Source organism: Chiloscyllium plagiosum, chromosome 18 (assembly GCF_004010195.1).
Source record: "Chiloscyllium plagiosum isolate BGI_BamShark_2017 chromosome 18, ASM401019v2, whole genome shotgun sequence".
In the NCBI taxonomy this organism is placed as follows: domain Eukaryota; kingdom Metazoa; phylum Chordata; class Chondrichthyes; order Orectolobiformes; family Hemiscylliidae; genus Chiloscyllium; species Chiloscyllium plagiosum.
Window position 1 is genome coordinate 19,588,381 of NC_057727.1, and position 25,953 is coordinate 19,614,333.

At 39.0% G+C, this 25,953-nt stretch overlaps 1 protein-coding gene across 1 annotated transcript in view; it reads left to right on the forward strand.

Moving 5' to 3' along the window:
* Positions 1-25,953, forward strand: part of ippk (inositol 1,3,4,5,6-pentakisphosphate 2-kinase) — a 91,771-nt gene that overhangs the window by 52,252 nt on the left and 13,566 nt on the right. Inside the window, exons 5-9 of the mRNA XM_043707887.1 lie at positions 3,892-4,013; positions 8,064-8,153; positions 9,406-9,464; positions 15,838-15,910; positions 17,497-17,776. Coding sequence (XP_043563822.1) covers positions 3,892-4,013; positions 8,064-8,153; positions 9,406-9,464; positions 15,838-15,910; positions 17,497-17,776 — 624 coding nt within the window. The remainder of the gene's footprint in view (positions 1-3,891; positions 4,014-8,063; positions 8,154-9,405; positions 9,465-15,837; positions 15,911-17,496; positions 17,777-25,953) is intronic.

Here is a 25,953-nt window from a genome sequence, read left to right on the forward strand (position 1 = left end):
AAAAGTCTAAGAAATCTAGCATCTAGCTGATAAAATAAAGGGATTTCCTTCTTTCGTGCTTGGTTCACATTATTGTGCAAATTAGATAGTGGATTGTTGAGATGAAGTCCCAATTGCAAATCATGCATCAAAACTAATGTTGCTGCATGTATGAATATTATTGTTATCCCCAACTGTATTCATGTTCAAAGTAGTCCAGGTTCTTTTATTGCTTAAGAGTCATAAGAGCTACGCAACACAGAAACAAGCCAGTCGACCAACTTGTCCATGCTGACTAGGTTTCCTAAATCAAACTGGCCCCATTTGCCTGCATTTCACCCATATCCCTCTAGATCTTTCCTATCCATTTACCGATCTTTTAAATGTTGTAATTCTACACATCTTTGCTACTTCCTATGTCGGCTCATTCCATATGTGCACCACTCTGTGTGGAAAAAGTTGTTCCTCTGGTCCCTTTTTAAATCTTTCCCTTCTGACCTTAAACCGATGCACTCCAGTTCTTGGACTCCCCTACCTTTGGCTATTCATCTTATCTGTGCCCCTTGTGATCTTGCCTCACTAACCAGTCTACCCAAGTGGTACCTTGTCAACATGTACCTAGACACCATCCAAAGCACTGCCCTCATCTATCTACATCGTCACCTCTTCAAAATACTCAATGAAATTTGAGACACATGATTTCCCATGCAAAAGCTATGCTGGCTAACTCTTGTAAATCCTTGCCTTTGTAAATGTCGGTCAATGTGGTCTCTCAGAATCCCCTCCAGCAATATATCCACCACTGACATCAGGCTCTCCAGTCTGTAATTCCCTGGCCTTTTCTTGCAGCCTTTCTTAAATAATGGCATAATATTCGCCATCCTGCAGTCTTCTGGCACCTCATTCATGACTGTTGATGATACAAATATCTCTGCTTGGTGCTCCGCATTTCTTCCCTAGCTTCCCACAATTTCTTGGGATACTCTTGATCAGGTTCTGGTATTTATCTATCTTTATGCATTTCAAGAGCTTCAGCACCTCCTTTCTGTAATGTACACTCTTTTCAAGTTTGTTAATCTTTAAGGAGCCCTGTCCTCTCTCTAGTTACTATTTTGCTCTTAATATAACTGTAGAATCTCATTGGATTCTCTTTACCTTATCTGCCAAAGCTATCTCATTTCTCGTTTTTGCTCTCCTGATTTCCCTCTTAAGTATATTTGTACACCTCTATACGACTCAGGGGATTCACTTGATCTCAGCTGCCTGTATATGATACATGCTTCCTTTTTCTTGACCAGACCCTCAATATCACTGAATGTTCCCTACTCCTGGCAACTCTATCCATTAGACTAACAGGAGCATTCTGGCCCTGACTTCTCTTTACATTGTTTTTGAAAGCTTCCCACTAGCCAGATGTTCCTTCATATCCAAACAACCTTGCCCAATCAACGTTTGAAAGTTCCTGTCTAATATTATCAGAATTGACCTTACTCCAATTTAGAACTTCAACTTGTGGACTGATCTATCCTTTACATAACTTCTAAAACTAATTATGGTCACTGGTCCCAAAGTGCTTCCCGACTAACACCTTAGGCACGAGCCCTGCCTTTTTCCCAAGAGGAGGTCAGGTTTTTCCCATTGTTTTGTAGGACCATCTACAGATTGATTAAGAGAGTTTTCCTGAAAACACTTAAATTCCTCCCCATCCAAGCCCTTAACACTATGGCAGTTCCAGTCTATGTTTGGAGATGTAAAATCCCCTACTAATACCAACATGTTATACTTACAGTTAACTATGATCTTCTTGCTCCGCGGTTTCCCACTGACTATTGGCAGAGCCTATAGTATAATCCCATCACAGTGATCATTTCCTCTTATTTGTCAGTTCCACTCGTACAACCTCACTGGACAATCCCTCAGAAATATCCTCTCTAAGTACTATAATGTTTTCCCTAATCAAAACTGCCACTCCCCCCTCCTTGCCTCCCCTGCTATCCTTCCTTTTAACATCTGTACCCAGTATAGTGATCTGCCAGTCCTTTCCTCAGTCATGCTTCCCAGTCCCATGTACCTATTCATGCCTGGAGTTCATTTGCCTTGCCTGTCAGGCCTCTCACACTGAGAAAGAATGAAGTTTAATTCATCAGTCTTCCCTCGTTCCCTGCCATGCCCTTGTTTCCCTTGTCTATCTAACTTGCTCTCTTTAACTTCTGTACTAACCTCAACTATTTCTCTTTTTTTTTGTCTCACTGCTATTTAGAATCCATCACCTGTCAGTCTTAACCCTCCCAGGTAGATCTCGCAAATCTCTGCACTTGGATATTAGTTCCCCTCTCTATTTAAGGTGCAACCTTTTCCTCTTATACAGATCACCTGTACCCCAGAAGACATTCCAATGGTGAAAAACGGAAACCCTGCCCTCAGCACAGCTCCTCAGTCACTTATTCATCTCCCTATCCTCATATACCTACTCTCACTAGTACTTGACACCAGGAGTAATCCAGAGATTACTACCCTTGAAGTCCTGCTTTTTAACTTCTTGCCTAACTCTGCAACTATCATACCTGCCCATGTTACTGCTGGACATAATTCCCAGGTACATCTTACAGCAGTTCCAGATGTTTTTTCCCCATTTGTTGATGTGTACGTAAATCAGCTTTCCATGCAAACATCACTGCAACATTGATTAATGTAATGGAATGCTGAGGTGGATGAAGCATGTATACTGGTGTGTCTTATTGTATTCCAAATATTTAAGCATCTGAACGTTACTTTTTGTGGTTGCAGGATAAAATTAGCTGCAGTAGATGGGAGGAAAGCTGTACAGGAGAACTGACTAGTAGCTTCAAGTCCTTCAATACCTTGGATGTAAACCGATAGAATAAACTTAAATATTTGTTGTAGGAACAATGCTTGAACTTAATTATAAAATGATTGAGCACTTAGAGAAACTTAGTGATTAGAGAGAACCAATATGACTTCATAAAGGGTAGGTCATGTCTCATGAATTTAACTTGATTCTTTGAAAAGTAGCTGAAGTATTGTATGGGGAATATGTATGGGTGTTCTTTACATAAAATTTGCATCAAATACATAGATTCCATGAACTGGAAAAGTTGAGTAGAGAGATGGTTAGTTAAGATTAAGTGGTTTTAATGGTCAAGCTTAGAGTTTTCATTTATTGGTAATTATGTAACTGCTGCCAGACTCATCAACTAACTAATTGAGATGATATTGTTTTAATAGTATTTGTTTTTATGCCATCTGACCTCTTGTCGAGGACTATTTCATGCCAACAAAAGTCTGTTGTGTTGCTCTATTACAGTAGTTGAGTTTCCAGTGATGGTTCTGTAGAATAGGCCTTGGTATACCATTTCAATCTGTTCCTTTTCAAGTTCATGCTCTTCAGCCCGATGAAGAAACTATCAACTTTTCTACTGCCTGAGTTGGATGGTGAGAAACGTGAAGAATCATTTTGCTTTGGAATTAGCTGTTTTGCCATCAGCTTTAAAAATAAAATCTAGAATGGTCTCTGGATCATATGCCCCTGACTTTCTGTGGGCTGTAAACTTGAATTAAAAATTGATATTTCACCCATCAAACAGGAGAAATTATGGACTTTGAGAGGTACAAGACTTTATTTCACAAAAATTAAAATAACTTGAGTGAGTCGAATACAAATGAAAGATATTGCAAGTTCAAAGAATAGATCTTGAATAGAAATAGCACACGAGTTTAAATATAAAGTCATGCTGTTGTCAAGCAACTGGAATAAGCTTGCAACTGTAAAATATTTTGAAGGAATGTATTGAAATACGTTTTAAATTTTACAGCATTTATCTTGTTACAAATTTAAAATTATAACTTAATTCTACTTAGGAAGCAGAATTATATCTGAATTTTATTTTACAGGATCACGTTGCAATAAAGTAATGGATGCCTTCAGTGGGTATGCTTTATGCCTCCCAGATCTCACCAAATTTCAAACCTGTCATCGAATTGAAAAACGACCACCCCTCTGTATAGAAATCAAGGTAATTGGATGAACACTGAACAATTTTCGCTTTCTTATACTTTGATAATATTGGCCACAATATTATCTAATCATTTGTCATGGTCTTGAGATTGGTAATTTTCTCCATCCTTGGGAAGAACACCCCATTTGGAAGCATTTTACCCCATTTTACTTGGATCAATCATTTGATTTGTTTTGTTTAAGTAGAGTATAATCCTAATCATTTTATTCGTGAACAGTTCAGGGTATTTAACACAAATTAATGACCATTGTTGTCAAACAGTAACTATTTTAATTTGAGTATATAGGAAAAGACATTTTTTTTTAAAAACTTAGCTACTTTTAAATTCTTGTGTGTTGTTCAATCCCACAACAATTAGTTGAATCTTGATTAGCCTTTATGGACTGGCATTCCCAGCTACTCAGTTGATTGCAAATGTGTACTTTGATTTGTTGTGCGATTTTAAGTTTGAGAAATTTACATTTCACTCTTGAAAATAGAATGCAACTGAAGCACCGTGATGTCTAGAGCATACAAGAAGTTAGGGTCATGTTACTTTTGAGGTTAACAGTTAAGGATTAAAATGATGGATTTTAGTGGTTTCAAGAAAACCTGAAACAAATTGCAATTCAGAGGTTTACCCTGATTTGCTTAGTAGAATAAAAATAGAAGAAATGGAACTTTGAAAACAGCAGGCGGCGTACTTAGATGGAGATGTGAGGTCTGTAAAACTTGCAGTAATGGCAATCTGAAAAAATGGCATTTAGAGTTAAGTTAACTTGAGCGAATCCATAAACGTTACAATTTAAGAGCAGCCCAGTGCTGGCTATGTTATGGATATGGGTGGAGACTAAAAATATGCTGTGATTACATTTTAACTGAATGTGTATTTGCTGAGAGAGGTAACTTGCAATTTGGAGCTGAGTGCTGAAACAGAAGTAGTGACTCCAGGCTGCAAGTGCTGGTGTCAGCAGTCTTCAGGGAATAAGGTCTGGAGATGTCCATTGAACTCATTGACAGTTCAGTGCAACAGAGAATGGAGTGAAGGAAGCTTCAAGCAGTCTTTGTTTGATGCAGTTAAGAAAAAATGGTATTGAGAGAAATTGAGCAGTAGCTGTATAAAGTAACCATTTTATAAAAGCTAAAATTATACTGGTCATTACACTCTTTGGAACAGTCTTGAGTCCTGGCCAGCATCGTCTCAGGAGAAGAGACTGAACTACCAACATAAGCAGCTCTCTGAGATAGAGAGACTTTTTGAAGAAGTTTTAAAACCAAATCTTTGAAAGTGGACATTTAGAACCCCTGGTAAAAGAGACAAAGTATTCATGTTTTTGTGTCACAGGGTTACTAATATTTGGGTAGGATCTGTGTTGATCATTTTGACCATTTAAAGTGAAGATCGTGGATGTTCAATCACAATTTTTCAGTTAACTCATTCATCTTATTATTTCTGGATGTTAAAGTACCAGTTGCATATGTTGTTACCATCAGATGAATAGGGGTTCATGGCTAACCCTTTTATTTATTGAATCTCCCTCTTTGTCATGTCAAATATGTCAAAATATGTTTTTGCACATTGCTATCACATTTTGGTTAAACTTCATGAATCAGATTGAAAATGGAGAGTCACTTCCAACATTTCCTTTAGTGAAGGAGAGTGGAGTTCTATAACTTCAAAGTATAATAAAACTTAATAATCATACAAAACAAATGGTCATTTCAAAGGAAATGGAGTGGAGGAGTATCTGGTGCAGACAGGAGAATAAGAATATAGGAAATATGGTCAGGAGTAGACCATTCCACCTCTCAATCCTGCTCCTCCTTTTTATATATCTAAAGAAGCTCTTACTGTCAACCTCCACATTCTTTTAGTTTTTCCTTGTAGTTCATTTTCTCTGTCCTTGTCCTTTTAGGTGATGTATCATATTTTCCATAGAGTGGCTGCTGTTTCGTACCTCTGCCCAAATGGACTCAATACCATCTGAACTTAGACCTTTCAACATTCCTTTTCTGCCTATATCATTGGTACTTATGTGGACTGCAACAACTGATCTTCCCCTCCTGTTTCAAATTCCTCTGCAGCTCAGATGAGAGACCCTGAACCTATACTCTCTAGAAGGCAACTGAACCTTTGGAGCTCTGTATCCTGGCCACAGAACAATGTTTATTCCCTTGACTATACTATTCCTGATAACTATATTTTGCTTTTCCTGTACCACGATGCTATGGTCAATTTGCTTTTCCTCTCTACAGCCCCTGCTCTTGTCTACACAGGAAGCAAGAATCTCAAACCTGTCATATAGCCACAAGAGCAGAGACTTCTGCAGCATTACCTCCTGGATCCCTCTGCGTGCCTTGCTTGTATTCACACCCTCCTGTCTTTGACCACACCTCAAATTTGACAAGGTTAATTTAAAGGGTATGACTGCCTCCTGAAACACAGCATCTTGGTATCTCTTCCCCCTCCCTGATGTGTTGCAGTGTTAGAAGTTCAGACTATAGTGCATGAGCTCTGAGTTGGAGTTACTTAAATCATGAGCATTTGATTCAGATGTACTTACTATGAATTACAATGGCCCTGGGGTTGATCCTCGTGGCTCTCACTAGTTGCCTCTCCAGCCTGAAAAGACCCATTATTCCCAACTCTAATTAATAGTTAAATGGCAATCTTTGATCCATGTTCAAATTATACCAGTGCTGAGAGAATATCTTGCATACTAAACTTTTATGTGGTGTCTTATTGATGCTTTCCTGAAATCCAAATATAATACTTTTGGTGCCCCTTTTCCACCTTTGCTTGTTCTATGCTCAAAGAATTCTAGTAAACAATGAGTTCCCCTTCAAAAAACCTTGCTGACTTTGTGTTAAACTTTTCTCAATGTCCTACTTCGTTGTAAATAGATGCCAGTATTTTCCCAATGACATGTTAATCAACTGGTCTATCATTTTCCACATTCTGTCTCCCTTGTTGAACAGGGAATGTCACATTAATAGTTCTCCAATTCCTGAAATCCAGTAAGTTCTAGAATTTTTTGACCAATGACTTCACTATTTGTGTGTAGACAGGCAGGAGGCTGGAAGAACCCAGCAGGCCAGGCAGTGTCAGGATGTACTGCCTGTCTACTTTGGACTCCAGCATTTGCAGTTTTTTTGACTTTCACCATTTCTGCAGCTACCATCTTTAAAACCCGAGGATGAAGGCCATCAGGTCCTGGCCACTTGTCTGCCTTTAGTCGCATTAGTGTGTCAATTACTTTGTCCCTTGTGATAGAGACTTACATCATCTTTCCTCCTATTAGCATCATGTCTATCTGTTATATTTTGGGATGTTTATAGTTGTCTTCATTGTGAAGACCAATGCAAAATATTGGTTGAAATGTTCTGCCATTTGCTTTTCCACACATTTTCGTTCCCCAACAACAACCTTCAAGGGTCCCACTCTTATTTCAGCTATTCTTTTTATATCCCCATAGAATCTCTTCCTGTTTGTTTTTATACTACTGATTACTTTTCTCCTTTTTATTAATTTTTTTAGTCATCCATTCCTGATTTGTAAAATATTCTTAATCCTCCGCCTACCAGTGAGCTCTGCCTTTTAAGTGCCTCTGTTTTTGATGGGACACTCTCCTTGACTACCATTGTTAACTACAGATGGTTCTTTTTTCTCATTGAGTCTTTCTTTTGACTGGAATAAGGTTTTGCTGAGTGTTAAAATTTGCTTAAATAAAGAGCCTTGAGCTTTGACTTCCTACCATTATTACATGTCCTAGTTTTAATTACTGCTGTACTCTTTTATATTTATTTCCCACCTGTCATACTTAGGCGGCTACAGTACAGATTTTGTTTTTAATATACAGACATTTATTTGTGAAAGTGAAACCTGAGTCTAACTAATAAGCTGCTACTCAGCTCCCAGGGTTTTGGGAAATTCTGTAGGAGTATTAGTGAAAGCATTTGGTGAAGATCAACAAAACTTTACAGCAGAATTTATGTATACAGGAAGAATCTCTTGCAATTTAAAAAAAACTGTCAGTGAAATAATCTGTCCTTTTTGTTTACTTACAGCCTAAATGTGGATTTATCCCTTTCTCAACTCACATTGCCAAGGATGTTAAGCATCATGTGTGTCGCTATTGCATGCACCAACATCTGAAGGTATTGAATTCAGTTAGCTACAAATCTCTTTTTATTTACATGAAAAAAAAACTTGATGCATTCAAAATTAATTTTTTAAATATTTGAGTTTCTCACAACTATCAAGCTTTTGTGAAGTGTTTTTTAATTCATAAATAAATTCATTTATTTTGTGTACACTTGCCATTTGCAAAGCCAAATAGTAATATGTAGTTTTATATTTGTAAATTTGAGTTCATTATAAAAGTTCATTCTTGAATCTGAATGTCTGCTTTGTCCAAATTTATGTTTCTACTCAATGCTGGGGATATACCCTTTATCAGAAATTTGGATGATCATAAATGGAATGTAGGGATAGGACAAAAATATTTGCTACATTTCATTGCTCGAATTATTGGTTTGCCTTCAAACTGTGCTTAAAATAATTTTATTAGGTTATGACTTGGATGTAGGGGAAAGTAGGAATGCATGAAGGGCTGATGCCCGAAATGTTGACTGTCCTGCTCTGCGGATGCTGCCTGACCTGCTGTGCTTTTCCAGTGCCACACGTTTTGACTATGACTTGGATCTGTAAACTACAGAACAAATGTTTTAGTATGATTCAATAAAAAACCAACATGGTCAATAGATTTTCAGTTTTTTTTATGACTTTCAGGAGGAATCGGAAAACCTATAATTTATGGTACATACAGGACTTGTCACCATCCCTGGATTGAAGCAAGCCAACCCAAATAAGCTAGCAAAATTATTGAAAGATTTTTGAACAATGTTTTGAACGCCAGTAATGTTCCCATAGAAAATTTTTGTATTGGATTTGTACCTTGCGTCTGCACCAGACTTTTTTTTTTGTTTGGTGGAGCTGTTTATATTAAGTTAGTTACTTTTGTTTTATACAGGTTAATCTGCTTTTAGAATACAGCAATGTAATTGCAATTGATCAAATACATTTGACACATTTTAACTTTCCCATTTCGATTAATCACAACCATTCCTCAGTCCACTCTGATCCAACCTCCCCTCCTTGCAACCCCCGGAGCGTCACCCCCGTCTGCCACACATGATGAATGAAAATGCTTAGATTTTGTCATGTATTTCATCTGTAACTTTAAAAGTTTGTAATTCAGGCTTCTCTTTGTTGTACACCTGTACATTTTTTGAACATGAATTATTTTCTGGTTTAAATTACACATTTATCTTATTCAAGGAACTGACTCATATCTACTATTTTTGACTTGAGATGTTTGGTCTAACTAGGATGTTTCTTTTGCATTAGGTGGCTAATGGAAAATGGAAAAGGATAAGCAAATACTGTCCCCTTGATCTTTTCTCAGGGTGAGGTACAAATTTGAATAGTGAATGTTATAAACCTTGGCATCATGATCATGTATCTTTATGGAAAAAAATAATGCATTAATCTGTGGCAAAATTGACAGCACTATGAATGTTAAAAATTGGGAATCAAACTAGTTGTAAACTACAAAAATGTTAATTCTTTTTGAAATTTTCGTGAGATTTCTAATGTACCACTGAATATTGTGTAACTATTTACACACTTTTTTTAACGATGTAAATAGGATGTCTGAGTTACTTTTGCTCTCATCTAATTAATGACACAAGAAATATGTCAATGAATGCCAGTTCCTATCAACCATGAGGAGCGGATTGGCTTTTGGCTTCCTGCTTCTTTTCCAGCAGAGGAGCATGTATCTTTATTGTCCTAAGTGCCACACACAGTTCATTTCAATCTTAGAAGCATTTAATGTTGGTTTATTAGGTGCAGTTTGTCTATCCATGACGTTTACATCAGCTGTTAGATGGGCAGTAAAGAATTTTTTATGATTTCTTGATTGAGGTACTTTGTTCAATCAGCATAACTATGATATCTTGCCTAAACTATTCACTAGTTATGTGTTGTGATACTGAAGTACTTTATCTTTGCAGTTTGTAAATAATTCACGCTGGTTATTCAAACTGCCAGCAAACTTGAGTTTTGCCTTGAATATTATTTAAATGGGGAAAAAAAAACAAGCTACCAAACAGAGGGATTTGGGAGTTCTGAACAAGTTCATTGCATAACAGGGAAGGCAAGTAGAATGTTGGTCTTTGTTTCCAATAAAATGGAATATAAAAGGGAGGTCTTGCTGAAACTGTACAAGGCAAGAGTTGGACCATAGTTGGAATATTGTGAACAGTTTTGTGCACCTTGTGTAAAGAAAGATATACTACCATTTGAGGCAGCCCAAGAAAAGATTCTCCAGGCTGATACCAGGTATGGGTGGGCTGTTTGAGGAGAGGTTGAGAAGAATGTGAAGCAACCTTACTGAAACATACAAGGTTCTTCGGAGACTTACATACGCAAAGGTTGCAGAAAAAAAACGGCAATCTATTCATTGCTCACACATCTGTGAGGATTTCTCCACTTCCTCGTCAGAGTTCATCATAATGCTCAATAACTCCTTCAGCTTTAGTGAGAGTTGTTGGTGCCAACTTAGTTAACTCAATCTGTTTTCTGTGCCTCAATTAATGTAGACCTACAAAGCACTTCTTTTGAATTATCATCATTCTTAAATAGTTTTAGCTACCCTATTAATGTTACTGTGACCTACGGTAATGGACTTTGTTTTGTCATTACTGTGGTCACTATGCATGATGGAAAATACCCACAACTTGTACTCTCAACTATTCTGTCTCTTTAGCCTCACTTGGATTTTGTGATTCTAAGCAAAGCTATAACTTTCACTCTGCCAAATCATTCCCAAGAGGTTAAGCAACTCCATCCAAAGGTAATTTCTTTATTGCCCCGACAATCACTAGTCCAAACAGCGAGTCACACTCCATTTGAAATTTATACAATGGAGTCAGGAAAAAGTCTCCACCTATCCAGTTTACCAGCATTTTAGCTGACAAAGAACAGTATAGCGCAGGAACAGGCCTTTCAGCCTCACTAGGCCTGTGCTGATGCATATTGCGTTTCTAAACTAATTTTTTTGGCTGCTGCATGGTCTCTATCCTTCTAATCCCTCGCTATTTATGCATCTGTCAAGATGCCTCTTAAATATTATTCGAGTACCTGCTACCACCACATTTAGCAGCGCATTCCAGGCACTTAGCACCTTCTGTGTTTAGAAAGAAATAACTTCTCACATCTTGTTTAAGCTCCCCCTTTGACCTTAAATCTTTGTCCCCAGGCATTGACATTTCTACCCTGGGGGAAAAAGATTCCAACTATCCATACCATTCATAATTTTGTATTGGAAATAGTTTTAGCTCAATTGGCTGGATTTTTGGTTTACAGAGCAGTGAGATACCAGTAGCATGGGTTCAATTCCCATCACCAGTTTGAGGTTACCATTAAGGACACTCCTTCTCAAGTTCGTTCCTCGCTGAGGTCTGGTGGCCCTCAGGTTAAATCACCACCAGTCGCTTCTCTCTGAGAGCAGTTTATATGATCTGGTAAGACTATGGTGACACAACAAAAAAAAAACCTCTATTTATCAGGTCTGCCCTCAGTCTCCTAACCTTCAAGAGAAAACGAACCAAAGTTTTTCAGTCTGCCCTCCTAGCTCGGACTCTCCAGACCAGGTGATATCCTGGTAAATATTTTCTGTACCCTCTGTAGAGCCTCCACATCCTTCTGGTAATATGGTGACCAGAACACTGTGCAATATTCTAAATGTGACCTTACTAAAGTTCTCTGCAGCTGTAACATGACTTGACAATTTTTGTATTCTATACTCTGATAAAGGCAAGCATGCCACTTGTGTTGCCACTTCCAAGGAATTGTGGACTTGTACACCTGAGGATCCCTCTCTATGTAAATACATCTCATGGTTCTGCTATTTACTGCATACTTGCCTCCTGAATTAGACCTTCCAAAATGCATCACCTTGTGTCAGGATTAAACTCCCATCTCCCATTTCTCCACCCAAGTCTCTAACCTGTCTATATCTATTGCTATATCCTCTGGCAATCCTCCTCAGTATCTGCAGATCCCCCAACCTTTGTGTAGTCCACAAATTTACTAATTCACTTATAGTACAAGCAACAGGAGTCACAGCACTGATCCCTGCGAATACCACTGATCACAGATCTCCAGAAAAGCTCTGTTCCACCACTGCTTTTTGTCTTCTGTGATCAAGCCAGTTATGTACCTTTTTAGGTTCACCACAGATCCCACATGATTGCACCCTGTGATCTTGTCAAAGGCCTTGCTAAGGTCTATGTTGACCTCATCCACTATTCTACTGTTATCAATCATCATTGTTATTTCCTTAAAAGACTCAATCAAATTTGTGAGGCATGCACCTCGCCCCATACAAAGCTAAGCTGCTTGTCGCTAATAAGTTCATACTTTTCCCAAACGTGAAAAAATTTTGTTTCGAAGAATCTCCTCTTTTAATTTTGCCAGCAATGATGTAAGGCCTTCCAGAATTATCCTTGTTGCCTTAAAACAAAGGAGCAATATTGCCTATTCTCCAGTTCTGTGGGCCTTGTCTGTGAATAAAGAAGAAACAAAGTTTTGTACAAGGTCCCAGCAAATTCCTTCCTTGATATTTTGGGATATATCCCATCGGGTTCTGGGAACTTACCTTCGTTAAAATTTTTCATATCGGCCAATACCAGCTCCTTTCATTCAACTCCTTAGAGGGAAAAATAAATAATAAATTAAAGCAGAAGTATGAGAGTTGTTCCTCTATACCCTTAGTATTGATATGGCTTCATTCGATGAAAAAGGGGTCATCTTCCCGCCAGCCTAAAGCCCCTTCATAATCCAATTTACCGTATGTATTTCTGCAGCATTTACCTCTAGTCTTTCAGTTGCAATTAAAGCTGCAATTTGATCTGTTGCATTTTTGTTTTGTGTTCCCTTTTGCATTCTTTCTCGTGACTGAAAATAAGTTCCTATAGGTTTTCCTTCCAACTTTTGTTACAAAAGTAACAGCTCGGATTTTGATTTTTGTTGCTAGTCTCAGTACTTTCATTTTGATCTCAGGAAGAGAACATGAGTCATTCCCAGCTATACATTCATTACTCTTGATTTTGCTTTCTTTGCACACTCTTATTTTCTATCCATTACAAATTTATGTTGGAAAATGTTTGGCTTTATGGATCAGTCCTAATCATCAGTCATTATTGGTGCCTGTCAAACCGTTGCAAATCTTTTCCTCAACATGGATTCTTATTATGGAAGTTAGTGAAGTTTGTAATTCCTCGAAGGGTGGTTTCCACTTGTGGTTTCAGCTTCTCATGCTCATATCTACCAATAATTTTGTTAACCCTTTGAAATTCAGTGTAGGTTTGGATTAAATTCTGTTTCCTTACATTCTTGAGCCTTTGCCTGTGGTGCATCAGGCTCTAAGTCATATTTAACTACTTCAGTGCAGCATAATAATCTCAACACCCTTTGACAATGAAACATAAATTTACCTGCTAAGTTGCATAGGCAAAAGTGAGGACTGCAGATGCTGGAAACCAGAGTTTAGATCAGAGTGGTGCTGGAAAAGCACAGCAGGTCCCGCAACATCCGAGGAGCAGGATCTAAACTCTGGTTTCCAGCATCTTCAGTCCTCACTTTTGCCGAGCTGATTTTTTTTCCTGTTCCTCGGATGCTGCCGGACCTCCTCTGCTAAGTTGCATGTCTAGTTGTCTTTTGCCCAATTCATTTGTACTGCCATTTTCTCAAGTGACATGAAGAATGCCTCTGCATCCTTTTCTCAACGTTTAGTAGGATCTGTACAATGTAAATATTTTTGCTGGACTGTGGATTACAACTCTTATTCTTCTCTCACCAGTGCCTGGATCAGCACTTGATGTTTCCTGTGTGAACTGCAGCACTTTTAGACTATATTCATGTACTCTGTCCCTCCGTCTGCTCTCTGTCCCCCTCTCATTTGATTGCGGGTATCCTTTTGTATCCCAAATCCTTGATTGATCTGAGCTTTTCCTTTGCGTTCTTTCACTTCACAGCAGACACAGAAACTGGTTCACAAATAATAAAGTATTTGACTTGTGTTAAAAGCATCAGCTTGCTGCAACTTTCTTTAATCTCACGTTTTACTGATCAGAGAGTGACCCATATACCATTTCACTTCCAGAAGTCCCAGGGTTTCTCTCTGTATTGTTCACACCCATTGGTTTTCAGTTGCCAGTCAGAAAGTTGTCGTCAGGCTGATGATCTTCGGCATCTGCAACAAGTCATATTTACACAAGCTAATTGAAATTTGGCCAGCAGCGTGTAGCCAATCAACATGCATTCCTAGGTCTACAAACAATCTTGCATACTGCTTGAAGATATTCCTTCCACAATCCATGGTTTTAAAATGGCCATTCTTCTATTTTAGTGCATAAACAAAAATAAAGTAACAGTTGTTACACATCAGCGATTGCAAGTTTAATGTCGTTGATTGTAGTGATTTTCAACATGCTGTCGCTTCTAAGTTTTGTAAACACTGTGAATAAATCCAGTGGGTCATTTCATTCAAGAAGATGTTGAGTATGACTGATATTAAGTGACAGTGTAACATATCCATTTATTGTGTTGGGGTTAGAGAAAAGGTTATGTTTCACATGTGACTGACAAAGGTAAACTTTCATCGCAGTTTGTTTGCAGCCTTTGACAAGGCTGAGCATGCTTTCCTCCTCCAATACTTCTGTACTGTTATTCAGCAGCATGGGATTGGCTCATGTCTATCAAATTGTAGCCTGGGAATTAGCTGTAACAGCTGTGGATCCTACTTGCGCACCAATATATCTGGCTGCTTCCATGGATCTATTCATGGCCCATCCTGTTTCTTGTGTATGTGCTGTCACTTGACAACCTATTGAAAGTCAGTGTTATTTCATCCATTTGCTGGCAACAACAAGGTGTGCTTCACTACTCATCTGACATTCAGTATGGATGAGCAGATATTTTTCTCAACTTAAATATTGGGAAAACTGAAGTCATTGCTTTTGATCCCTACTCCAAACTCCATTCTCTAATTACAAAATCAGGCCTCCTTCCAGGCAACAGTTTGAGATTGTCAGTCTGTTGGTAACCTTGATTTGATCCCAGAATGAGCTTTAGTTTCTTTTGTGCCATCACTAAAACTGCCTACTCGCACCTCCACAACATTCCTTGATTTTTTTACCTCTGTTACAGCTCATTTGCAGCTGAGGTCTGTCATAACCTCCTATAAATGAATATTCCAATGTTTTCTTGGCCAGGCCCTTCTATTTGGTGACCTTGCATGTCTGCATCTCTGTAATGCCTCCAGCCCCAGAGCCCACCAAGGTATTTATGCTTCTGGAATTGTAGTGCCTCGTGCATTTCCAGTCATAATTGCTCCACCATTGATGACAGTGCTTTCAATAGCCAAGCCTCAAACTCAGTAACTGCTTTCCTATGCTTGTCTTCTTTTGCAACTCACTTTCCTCCTTTTTAAGACTTTTCTTTTAAGCCTATCTTTGACCTTGCGGTCATCTGACCTAATGTTTACTTAAGTGACTTATAATGCTTTGTTTTATAATGTACCTTGGGGTGTTGCATTACACGGAAGGAGCAAAATAAATAAATTCTTGGTCATCCTGTCAAGTTCTTTTTGCATTTACGTCTTGTTTTGCTTTTTTACAAGCTTAGGCTCACCTAAGGGAAGCTACAGTTATCAGACAAAAAATATCTAGAAAAGTTCAGTAGCCCACTTTCTAAAATACCTATGTTTTACAGGAATAAACAACGTATGTACATTGCCTTGAAAAGTTTGTTACAGGAGCCTCAGAACAACCTAAAAATTTTTAAGGTAATTACAGTCACTTTGTTTTGCTTAATGCTACTGAACAGTAAATGAAAACTCTATATGTTAAACTTTAATGGAGCAGAAGTTACTATTATCAGCAAACTAATGCCCCCTATTGGTTGTTTAAATTTGCCTTTGTCCTGTTAGATTCAGGACAAAGCTTTGTATAGCAGCTGTTCCAAAACTTTGGGTCACTTGAGCCCTACGTGAGCAATTGTATGTTTATTAATAATTCTTGGCCTTACGAGCAGTGTTGAGTCAGAGTGAGAGTGTGCCAATCTCCTTAATCAGTTGCAGAAAGCAAAATCTAGAAGAGGATGGGATTTAAATAGGCAACGTGTTTTAAAACTGTAATACTAAGAAAAGCTCCAACAATAATTAATTAAATCTGAAGGATTTGGACTTCCTTTTTGTAAGTTAATTTTCACTGGCTGAGGTTGTTTGTCAGTAATTAGGATGACTTGTGTTCAATGTACTGAAATGGCCCAAGTTTTTTCTACTTAAATGTATTCCCCTTCTTTTATTCAGTTTTGTCAATTATCTCATACAGCATTTTATCGTGAGAAGCATTCCTAATGTTTCCTTCATTGAGCATAATATCTGCTTCCTTAATTGAGTATGTTACGTATGACCTGTTTTCCCTGAAATGCAACGTGGCAAAACTTTAATCTCATTAAATTTCTGAATCAACAGAAATACTCTGTCTTTTTCATTTCAGGAAAATTATAAAATTATACCATTTACATATAAGGCTATAAGGCTATAAGCCACATACTGGAAAATAGGTTTAGAATAGTGGTTGTTTTGACCAATGTATACTCATTGGCCACAGGGCCTTTATCTGTGCTGCAGGCCGCTGAGAGTCTAAGCCTTTTAGTATCTAGTGCAAACTGCTGTTATTGCCTCTATGTAACTGTTTACAATTACGGGGTGTCCAAACTGTCAAACTATTGCAAAGGTGCTTATTTGGTTGTTCTTGTGTTTTTAAAAAAACTACAGCTTTGACCATCATGTTCATCTAAAAGAAAAAAATTGTTTCCAGTTTAGCTGTTGAAAATGTTCACAATTCACTAAAATAAATATTGGGGCACTTGTTTGCATGATTTTTCTCTTGGAGAAACTTGTTTTCAATATTTTCTAATTCAAGTTTCATTGGCTATAACTTGAACATGGTGTCTTATTCAACACCAAAACATGCAATGCATTTAAAATGCAATTGCTCTTATTCAGGAAGTGAAACCTAACATGTCTCAAATGTGATGCCCTGGAAATTGTTTGATCATTTAACATTATTTTGGTAGCTGTTGATGTATTAACCACTGTTACTAATACCATTATTGGCATTGACCTTCTCGGGCTCTTGTGGTGCAGTGGTAGTGTCCCTACCCCTGAATAGCCCGGGTTCAAGTCCCATCTGCTCCGGAGGTGTGGAATAACATCTCTGAACAGTATGATTAGAAAAATGTTGTCTTTTAGAAATGTGGCTTAATTTCTGCAGAGTAATTCAATCTTTTTTTTCTCTCTTCTTCCTCCTCCCTCCCACACCCATCCCCAACCCAAACCCTCTTCCCTTACTTTAATATATGAAGAATGGAGAGTTAATATTTGGCTGTAAGGATGACCAGGACTGCTTAATGGATCTGAATGAACTAGCTAATCATTTGAAAGCTTACTTTTTCCCTGCTAATGGTGTGGTTAGTGGACCACAGTGCACAAGAACTGTTATCAGTGAACTGATTCATGTGATAACAATAGCTTTGGTGAGCAACGTAAACAATTGCAAGACTGGTGATATGAAGAGAATAATCGTCTCAGAGGAAAGGAGCCACTGTGAAGCAAGTCATTTTTGCAAGGAAGTTTTAAGAAATGGTAAGTATTATTTTTGTCAGCTTTTTACCCTAATGTATATCTGTGGATATTGTACGTATCCAGGATATATAATAACAAGCCAGTGTGATTGTGATGTCTTATAAAATTTGGCCCAATCAGCAGGGGACTGAAGGAAAGTAGCCGCTTTGACTTTTTATCTGGCCTATCCCTACTTTCATTCCATAGGTAAGGGTGTTTCCCCCATGTGTCGAATTTGCTTCATTGTTTGCTGAGGAAATTAATTTGTTTCTTGCCCTGTGAAAACTTGAGGTTTTGTTCAGGTTAGCCGTCAACAGTTGTGTTTAGTTTCAAATATGCTTGCACTGTTAGTGAATGAGTTAAGCATTGAGTCTTTCTTGAGAGATTTTGACCTTGAACTGCATAAGCTAAATCTAGGACCCGCACCCGATTTGAAAGTATAACCCTGCATCTTGCCAATCAGTCACAAAATTTACCTGAACAGTAAACAGTACTGTATTTGATTTTAGTAACCTCTTGGGTCCATCTTTGGTTACACTTTGTGAAAACTGATTTGTGCAGTGTTGTTAGAAGTTGTATTTTAATAGATTTGAAAATAAAGTGCTCTTGGTGCCAAAAAGGCCTTGATGTATTGACAGAGCTTTGTATTTTCACAAAATATTATTTGAACATTATGAAGCATGTTGATTGTGTGCTTCCAACAAAATATCATCAAACGGGTCAGTTAGATTCATTCTTCATTCTCATTATGGTGAAGTCATTGATTACTTCACTTAATTTGATTTTTATATCATAGATTAACTAAGAAAGTCACCCCTGATTTTATTCTGCAGTATACTATCAGCTGCTTGGATTAATATTCATACTTCCAGTATGATTTTGTTTCATTCTGCTTCTACTTGCACTAAATTTAAGCTTTGGCTTCGTATTTGAAAGTGACCATTTTCCATAGGAACATGAAATGTTACTGACTTATTAAATTGTGGAAAGAAAACTTTTGGCCACGAAAGTGCTGTTAGTTCATGTTGAAGGCAATGTACTCTTGGGCATCACAGCATATTTTTTTTTCTGGTTCTTGTCACAAAGGCACCCCCTACCCAGTTTGTGCTTGGGTCCTGACTGAAATCTGTCATAATTGGGAGAGTTGTCCCACAAATCTGTTGAACAACATTTCCAACAAATCATTGTCTTTAACGCCAATGTCTCAAATGCCAATGTCTCAGACTCCAACATCACCATTCCTGAAAATGTCCTGCTGGCAGGACAGACTCACCAGAAGTGATGGTGGCACAATACTATACAGGCAGAACTGCTAAAGTTAAATCTTGACACTTAATGTCTTGTGGCCTCGGGTCAGATGTGGACAAGGAAATCTTCTGGTGATTATCACTTATTGCCTTCTCTCCACTGATGAATTTGTACTCTTCCATATTGTACACTACTTAGATGAAACATTGAGGGTAGTAAGGCCACAAAATATACTTGATGAAGGTCGTCGTCTTTGTGAGAACTGACTTGGTATGACCACTGCTGATTGGGCTGGATAGGCCCTGAAGAATGGACTGGCAGAAAGTGATAAGAGAACAAACTGGAGGGAAAATTGTGCTTGATCTCATCCCCAAAAACTTCTCGGTTGCAAAGTTCTGTGTGCATGACTGTATTGGTAGGTGTAACCATTGCGCAGTTTTGGTGGCAATGGACCTGCTTCACAGTAATGAGGCCTTGCATGATTTGTGGCACTGCCACCATTCTAAAAAGGATAGTGTTACAACAGATCTGGCATCTTAAAACTGGACATTTATGGCTATTAGTAACAGCAGTTTGTAACCTCATAATCAGGCAGGTGGAGTGAGCTGACTGAAAGAGGATTGTAAGAGAGCATGCCAGCATCAATTGTCACCATTGTGGATAATGAGAAGATTCTGTGTCACTGATCATGGGGCTGTATGGGTTCCTGAAATGATGGCTGAGCTCAATCTTAGACCACACATTTGGCAGATGTTCCCGGGAGATGGAATTGGTCCTTTGCCTCAATTGCTGGCATTGCTTTCTCATGCCTTTCTCAGTGCATTCTTAAAAATACAGTGCCAGTTTGGTGAAGCTACAACACAGGATTACATGCTAAACTTTGGAAACAGCATGCTGTACACTGTACAAAATTATCCCATAATCAAATGATCCTATCAGAGTTCTGCAGTCCTGTCACCAGTCTTGAGTTATAATAAGCAATTGGAAAAAAGCTTACAATCCTATGAATTGAGAACAGGAGTAGGACATTTGGCCCCATGAGTGTGCTCAAACATTCAGTAAGATTATGGCAAATCAAATTTCGACCTCCCATTCACAATCTTGCGTACCCCTGATGAGTTTTCAGCACCTAGTTTTAGATTCTCCCATAAAAGGCAACATTGTTTCCAAATCTATCCTGTCAATATCCGTCAGAACTTTTTCTCAAAAAAGAAAATCCACCACTTACTCTTCTAACCTTCACTCGATACAAGCACAGCCTATTTAACCTTCTCTTATAAGACAATCTGCATGTTTCCAGATATTAGTCTAGTAAAACCTTAATTGAATTGCATCTTATACATTTGCATATTTTCTTAAATAAGGGTGACCAATACTGTGTATTATACTCTGAGGTCACGCAGGTGCACTGTATAATTGATGCATAATCTTGCTACTTATGTACTTGATTCTCTTCATGATTAATAATATCGATTTCCTAATTGCTGGTTATGAAGAACCAGACAAAACACTCAACCCAAAACAATAACTGATTTCTCTCCACAGATGCTGAGCTTTTCCAGCAATTTCTGGTTTTGTTTCCTAATTACTTGCTTTACATTCATACTAATATTTTGCAATTTGTATGTGAAGACACCCAGATCCCTCTGCATCTCAGAGCTCAGCAAGATTTCACCTTTTCACGTGCTGCTTTTTTCATTCCTCCTGCCAAATGGACGCCTTCACATTTTCCCACATTACGCTTCATTTCCAACATCCATGTCCACTTAACTAGTACCTATTGCAACCACCTTGTGCCATCTTTGCAACTTTTCTACCTATCTTTGTGTTCTCAACAAATGTTGCTATCATAGCACCTGTTCCTCCTTTAAGTCTATAATTTGTAATCAGTTGAGGTCACAACGTTGATCCCTGTTGCATATCATTCATTTTATCTTGCCAACCTGCAAAATTCCTATTTCCACATCCCCTCTGATTCTTGATAGCCAGGCAATCTTCTATACAATACAGTGCCTCTGACACAGTATATTTTGATGTAGCACCATATCAAATACTTGTAGGTAGTGTTGCCATGTGTCTACTGGCTTTGTCCTTCGAGATGCAAATGGTTGTGGGCTTGGAAGATGCTGTCTAAGGATCTTTGTTGAATTTCTGCAGTGCATCTTTGTTTTAAAAAAATTCTCAAGGTCAGGTTCGTAGGAGAGTAGTCTGACACAGAACAAACGACCAAGAGGCGAGTCTGCTAGAATATGGGCATTTTATTCCCCGCAGCGTCGCCACAACCAGGTCTCATACAACGGGTCTGGCTTATACTCACTCTACATGTTACCGGAACTGGGAGCCGTCAGTTCTCGTAGAGCGGTTGCCAACAACCCACGCTCGGCGGTTAAACGTAACCCCGGAGCAGACTCACCGAACTGGAGACTTTTCCAGCTGATATACTCTTTTCCAGATATAAACATTCATGTGAACAGCAGAGCAAGGCTAAAAAACACATTCCATTCTGGTTACATACAGATAAGATTCACACGGGGAGGTGTGTAATAAGATTCACACGGGACTAAGCAACACCTCCATTCCGGTTAGATTCACACATGTATTGGGACATAATTTTTAACCGTTTCACCACAATCTTGTAGATGATACACACTGCTACGACTCAGCGTTGATGGTAGAAGGGGTGAGTGTTTGACATGTAGTGCGTATTAAACCAGCTGCTTTGTCCTGGATTGTGTTAAAGTTCTTGAGCGTTTGAACTAAATAGAAGAGTTACTGTCACCGTGAATAGAGTATGGCGATGGAAAAAGCACAGCAGGTTAGGCAGCATCTGAGAAGCTGATGAAGGATCCTGCCCCAAACATTGAACTATCCTACTCCTCAGATGAAATTGAGATGAAAATTTTAATCTAAGATCGTTTACTGTATCAAATCTCCATGACACTGGAGTCCTTTTGGCTATAAATTCTGTGAGCATGATCTTAAACTCCACAGCCACCTGATGCAGGAGTGGTACTCCAAAAGCTAGTGCTTCCAAATAAACCTGTTGGACTACAACCTGGTATTGTTTTTTTTTTAACTTTGTGTGATTCTGATTTTTTTTTTCTTCGTTTATTCATGGGTAATGGGCACTGGGCCAGCATTCTATATCCATCCTTCTAATTGTCCTTTGAGAAAGTGGTAGTGAACTGCTTTCTTACACAATTGCAATTCAATTGAAATTAGACCCACGATGTTGTTAGGGTGTTTCAAGATTTTGACTCAGTGACAGCAAAGGCATGACAATGTGTTTCCAAGTCAGGATGATGAGCGGCTTGGAGGAGAGCTTGCAGGTAGTGGTTTTTCCATGTAGCTGCAGCCCTTGTCCTTCTAGGTGAAAGTAGTTGTGAGTTTGGACGGTGCTGTCTGAGGATATTTGGTAAATTATATATACATTGCTGCTACTGAGCACAGGTGGTGGAGGTAGTGAACGTTTGTTAATAAAGCGGCCAATAAAAGAGTTGCTTTGTCCTGGATGATGTGAAGATTCTTGAGTGTTTGAGCTGAACAGGAGAGTATTCCATTGAATTCCTAATTTGTGCCTTGTAGATAGTGGATAGACTTTAGGGAGTCAGGAGATGAACTGTTCGCTGCAGGATACCTCAACTCTGACCTATTCTTGAAGACACAGTTTGTCCCAGCTTGTCTAGTTCTATTTCGTCATTGGTTACCGTCAGGATGCTGGTTGCAGGGGTTTCAGTGATGATCATGCCATTGAATGTAAAGGGGTGGAAGGTGTTTTTCCTCTCCTGTTGAAGATGTTCTTTGCTTGCACTTGTGTGGCCTGAATATCCCATTTTCCTGAGATCCTCCCTCCTTTCCATTTCCCGATTTTTATCGATGCTTCTGGAATGTTGATTGCATCCTCTAGCATGGAGGCAACAATATACCTTTTCAAGTCCTCTGCTATTTCCTTATTTTTCATTATTAATTTTTCATCTGCTCTTAAAAGAACCAAGTCGATTTGTTAGCTCTTTCCTTTAAATATTCATTGCAAGTCTGATCAGCTGTTTTTATAATCTGGATAGCTTTCTTTGCATTCTAACCTTTCAGTGTGTATTAACTTTTTTTGGTCGTTCTATGCTGTTTTTATATGCTAACTTTCTGACTTGCCTATTTTGTACAATTCTTTTACTGCATATATGTTACTAATGGCATTGGCAGCACAGTGGCTCAGTGGTCAACACTAATGTTTGTCGGTGCCAGGGACCCGGATTCAATTCCAACCTTTGGACTGACTGGAGTTTGCACATTCACCCTGTGTCTACGTGGGTTTCCTCTGGGTGTTTCAGTTTCCTCCCATAATCCAAGGCTGAGCGAGTTAGGTGGACTGGGCATGCTAAATTGTCCATCGTGACCAAGGATGTGAAGGTTAGATGGATTGGCCATGGGAAATGTAGGGTTATTTTGATAGGGTAGGGGGCATTTCTGAGTGGAATGTTCTTCAGAGGGTTGGTGTTGACTTGATGGGCTGAATGGCCTGTTCTCTCACTGTCAGGATTCTATGATTGGTAAACTAGAAAGGAGACTTTGCTGGAAGATTTTGAATGGTTAATAGCTAAATTAAGAAGCAGAACCTCCAAGGTGGTAATCTCTGGATTACTACCAGATCCATGGACAAACTGGCATAGGACAAATCAGGTCAAGGAGATAAATGCATTGCTCAAAGATTGGTATGGATGGAATGGCTTTTAGTTTGTGGGGCGCTGGCATCATTACTGGGGTAAAAGGGAACTGTTCAGGAGAGATGTGTTTGAATTGGACCATACTGGGATTAGTCCTGATGAAGGGCTTTTGCCCGAAACGTCGATTTTCATGCTCCTCTGATGCTGCCTGACCTGCTGTGCTTTTCCAGCATCACTGTAATCTAAACACTGGGATTAGTCCAGAGTCAGACCTACAGCACAGAACACAGGCGTTTGACCTATTGTGTCCATATCATTTAAAAGCAGCTGCCTAATTATTTAAATTCAATTTTCCAGCACTTAGTCCATAGCTTTTATGCCTTGGCATCCGAAGTGCACATGTAAATACTATTTAAATGTTATGAGAGTTTTTGCCTGTACTGCCATTGAGTTCTAGATACAGACCACCCTCTGAATAAAACATGTTATCCTCATTACTGTCCTGGTGAATCAAATAACTAGGGCTGTAGAGAGGGCTTGTACCTAATTTTGGGGAAGGGCATGATTTGGGAGCAATGTTACACCTGTGGCAATCGAGCTTCTCATTGTTACCCCAAGAAGGTTCGCAGGATTAATCCAGGAAATTACAGGCCTGTGAGCCTCATGTCGGTGGTCAGGAAATTATGGGATAAGATTCTGAGGGACAAGCTCTATACACATTTTGAAGCAAATTGACTTATTAGTGATAGATAGTGTGGTTTTGTGTGAGGAAGGTCATGCCTTACCAACTTGAGTTTTTTTAATGAGGTGACAAAGATGATTGAGGGAAAAGCAGTTGTTGTTGTTCACGTGGTACAGCCTCATGGCAGACTATTATAAAAGCTGAAGTCACGTGGTATTGGTGAGCTGTCAAGATGGATACAGAACTGATTTAGTCATAGGAGGCAGAGGGTAGTAGTGGAAGGATGCTAATTTCCACCTTACTTGACCTTCCAAATGCATCACCTCATTTGTTTGAATATTGAAGGGGGGTGAATGTAACAGTGTAGGTTTGAAGAGTTGAAAAGCTTGTTCCTGTGCTGTATTTTCCTTTGATAATTAGGGATGGGCAATAAATTTAGCCTTTGTCAATGATAAGGATTTGGATTGAATATAGGGTGAAAATTTGCAGATGACACCAAAGTTGGTGGGTGTAGTGGACAGTGAAAAAGGTTATCTTAGAGTATAACGAAACCTTGATCAGATGGCTGATGGATCTAGGAGTGGCAGACTGAATTTAATTTAGATAAATATGAGACAAATCAGGGCAGGACTTGTACAGTTAATGGCCGGGCACTGGGGAGTGTTGCTGAACAAAGAGACTTTGGGGTGCAGGTGTGTAGTTCCTTGAAGGTGGAGTTGCAGGTAGACAGGATAGTGAGGAAGGTGTTTGTTGTGCTTGCCTTTATTGGTTCGTGCACTGAGTATAGGAGTTGGGATGTCATGCTGCACATTGTACTGGACTGTATAGTACTGGCTGTACTGGATATTCTGGATCAATGGTGCTGGAAGAGCACAGCAGTTCAGGCAGCATCCGAGGAGCTTCAGCAAAATCGACGTTTCGGGCAAAAGCCCTTCATCAGGAATGGTTTCCAGCATCTGCAGTCATTGTTTTTACCTTGTACTGGACATTGGTTAGGCTAGTTATGAATTCTGCATACAATTCTAGGCTCCCTGCTATAGGAAGGATGTTGTCAAACATGGAGGAGTTCAGAAAAGATTCACAAGGATGTTGCCAGGGTTGAAATGTTTTAACTATAGGGAGAGGCTGAATAGGCTGGGACTGTTTTACCTGGAGCATTGGAGGCTATGGGCTGATTTTCTAGAGGTTTCTAAATCATGACGGGAATGGATAGGGTGAATAGTCAAGGGCTTTTTTTCCTCAGGGTAGAGGGCATAAACTTATGGTGAGAGAGGAAAGATTTAAACGGTACCTAAGGGACAACTTTTTCACGCAGAGGGTGATGCGTGTATGGATGATCTGCCAGAGGAAGTGGTGGAGGCTAGTACAATTGCAACATTTAAAAGGCATCTGTATAGGTTTATGAATAGAAAGGGTTTAGAGGGATAAGGACCAAATTCTAGCAAATGGGACTAAATTAATTTAGTTTATCTGGTCGGCTTGGGCGAGTTGGACTGTTTCCATGCTGTACAACTGTATTACACTGTGATTAGATTAGATTACTTACAGTGTGGAAACAGGCCCTTCGGCCCAACAAGTCCACACCGCCCCGCCGAAGCGCAACCCAC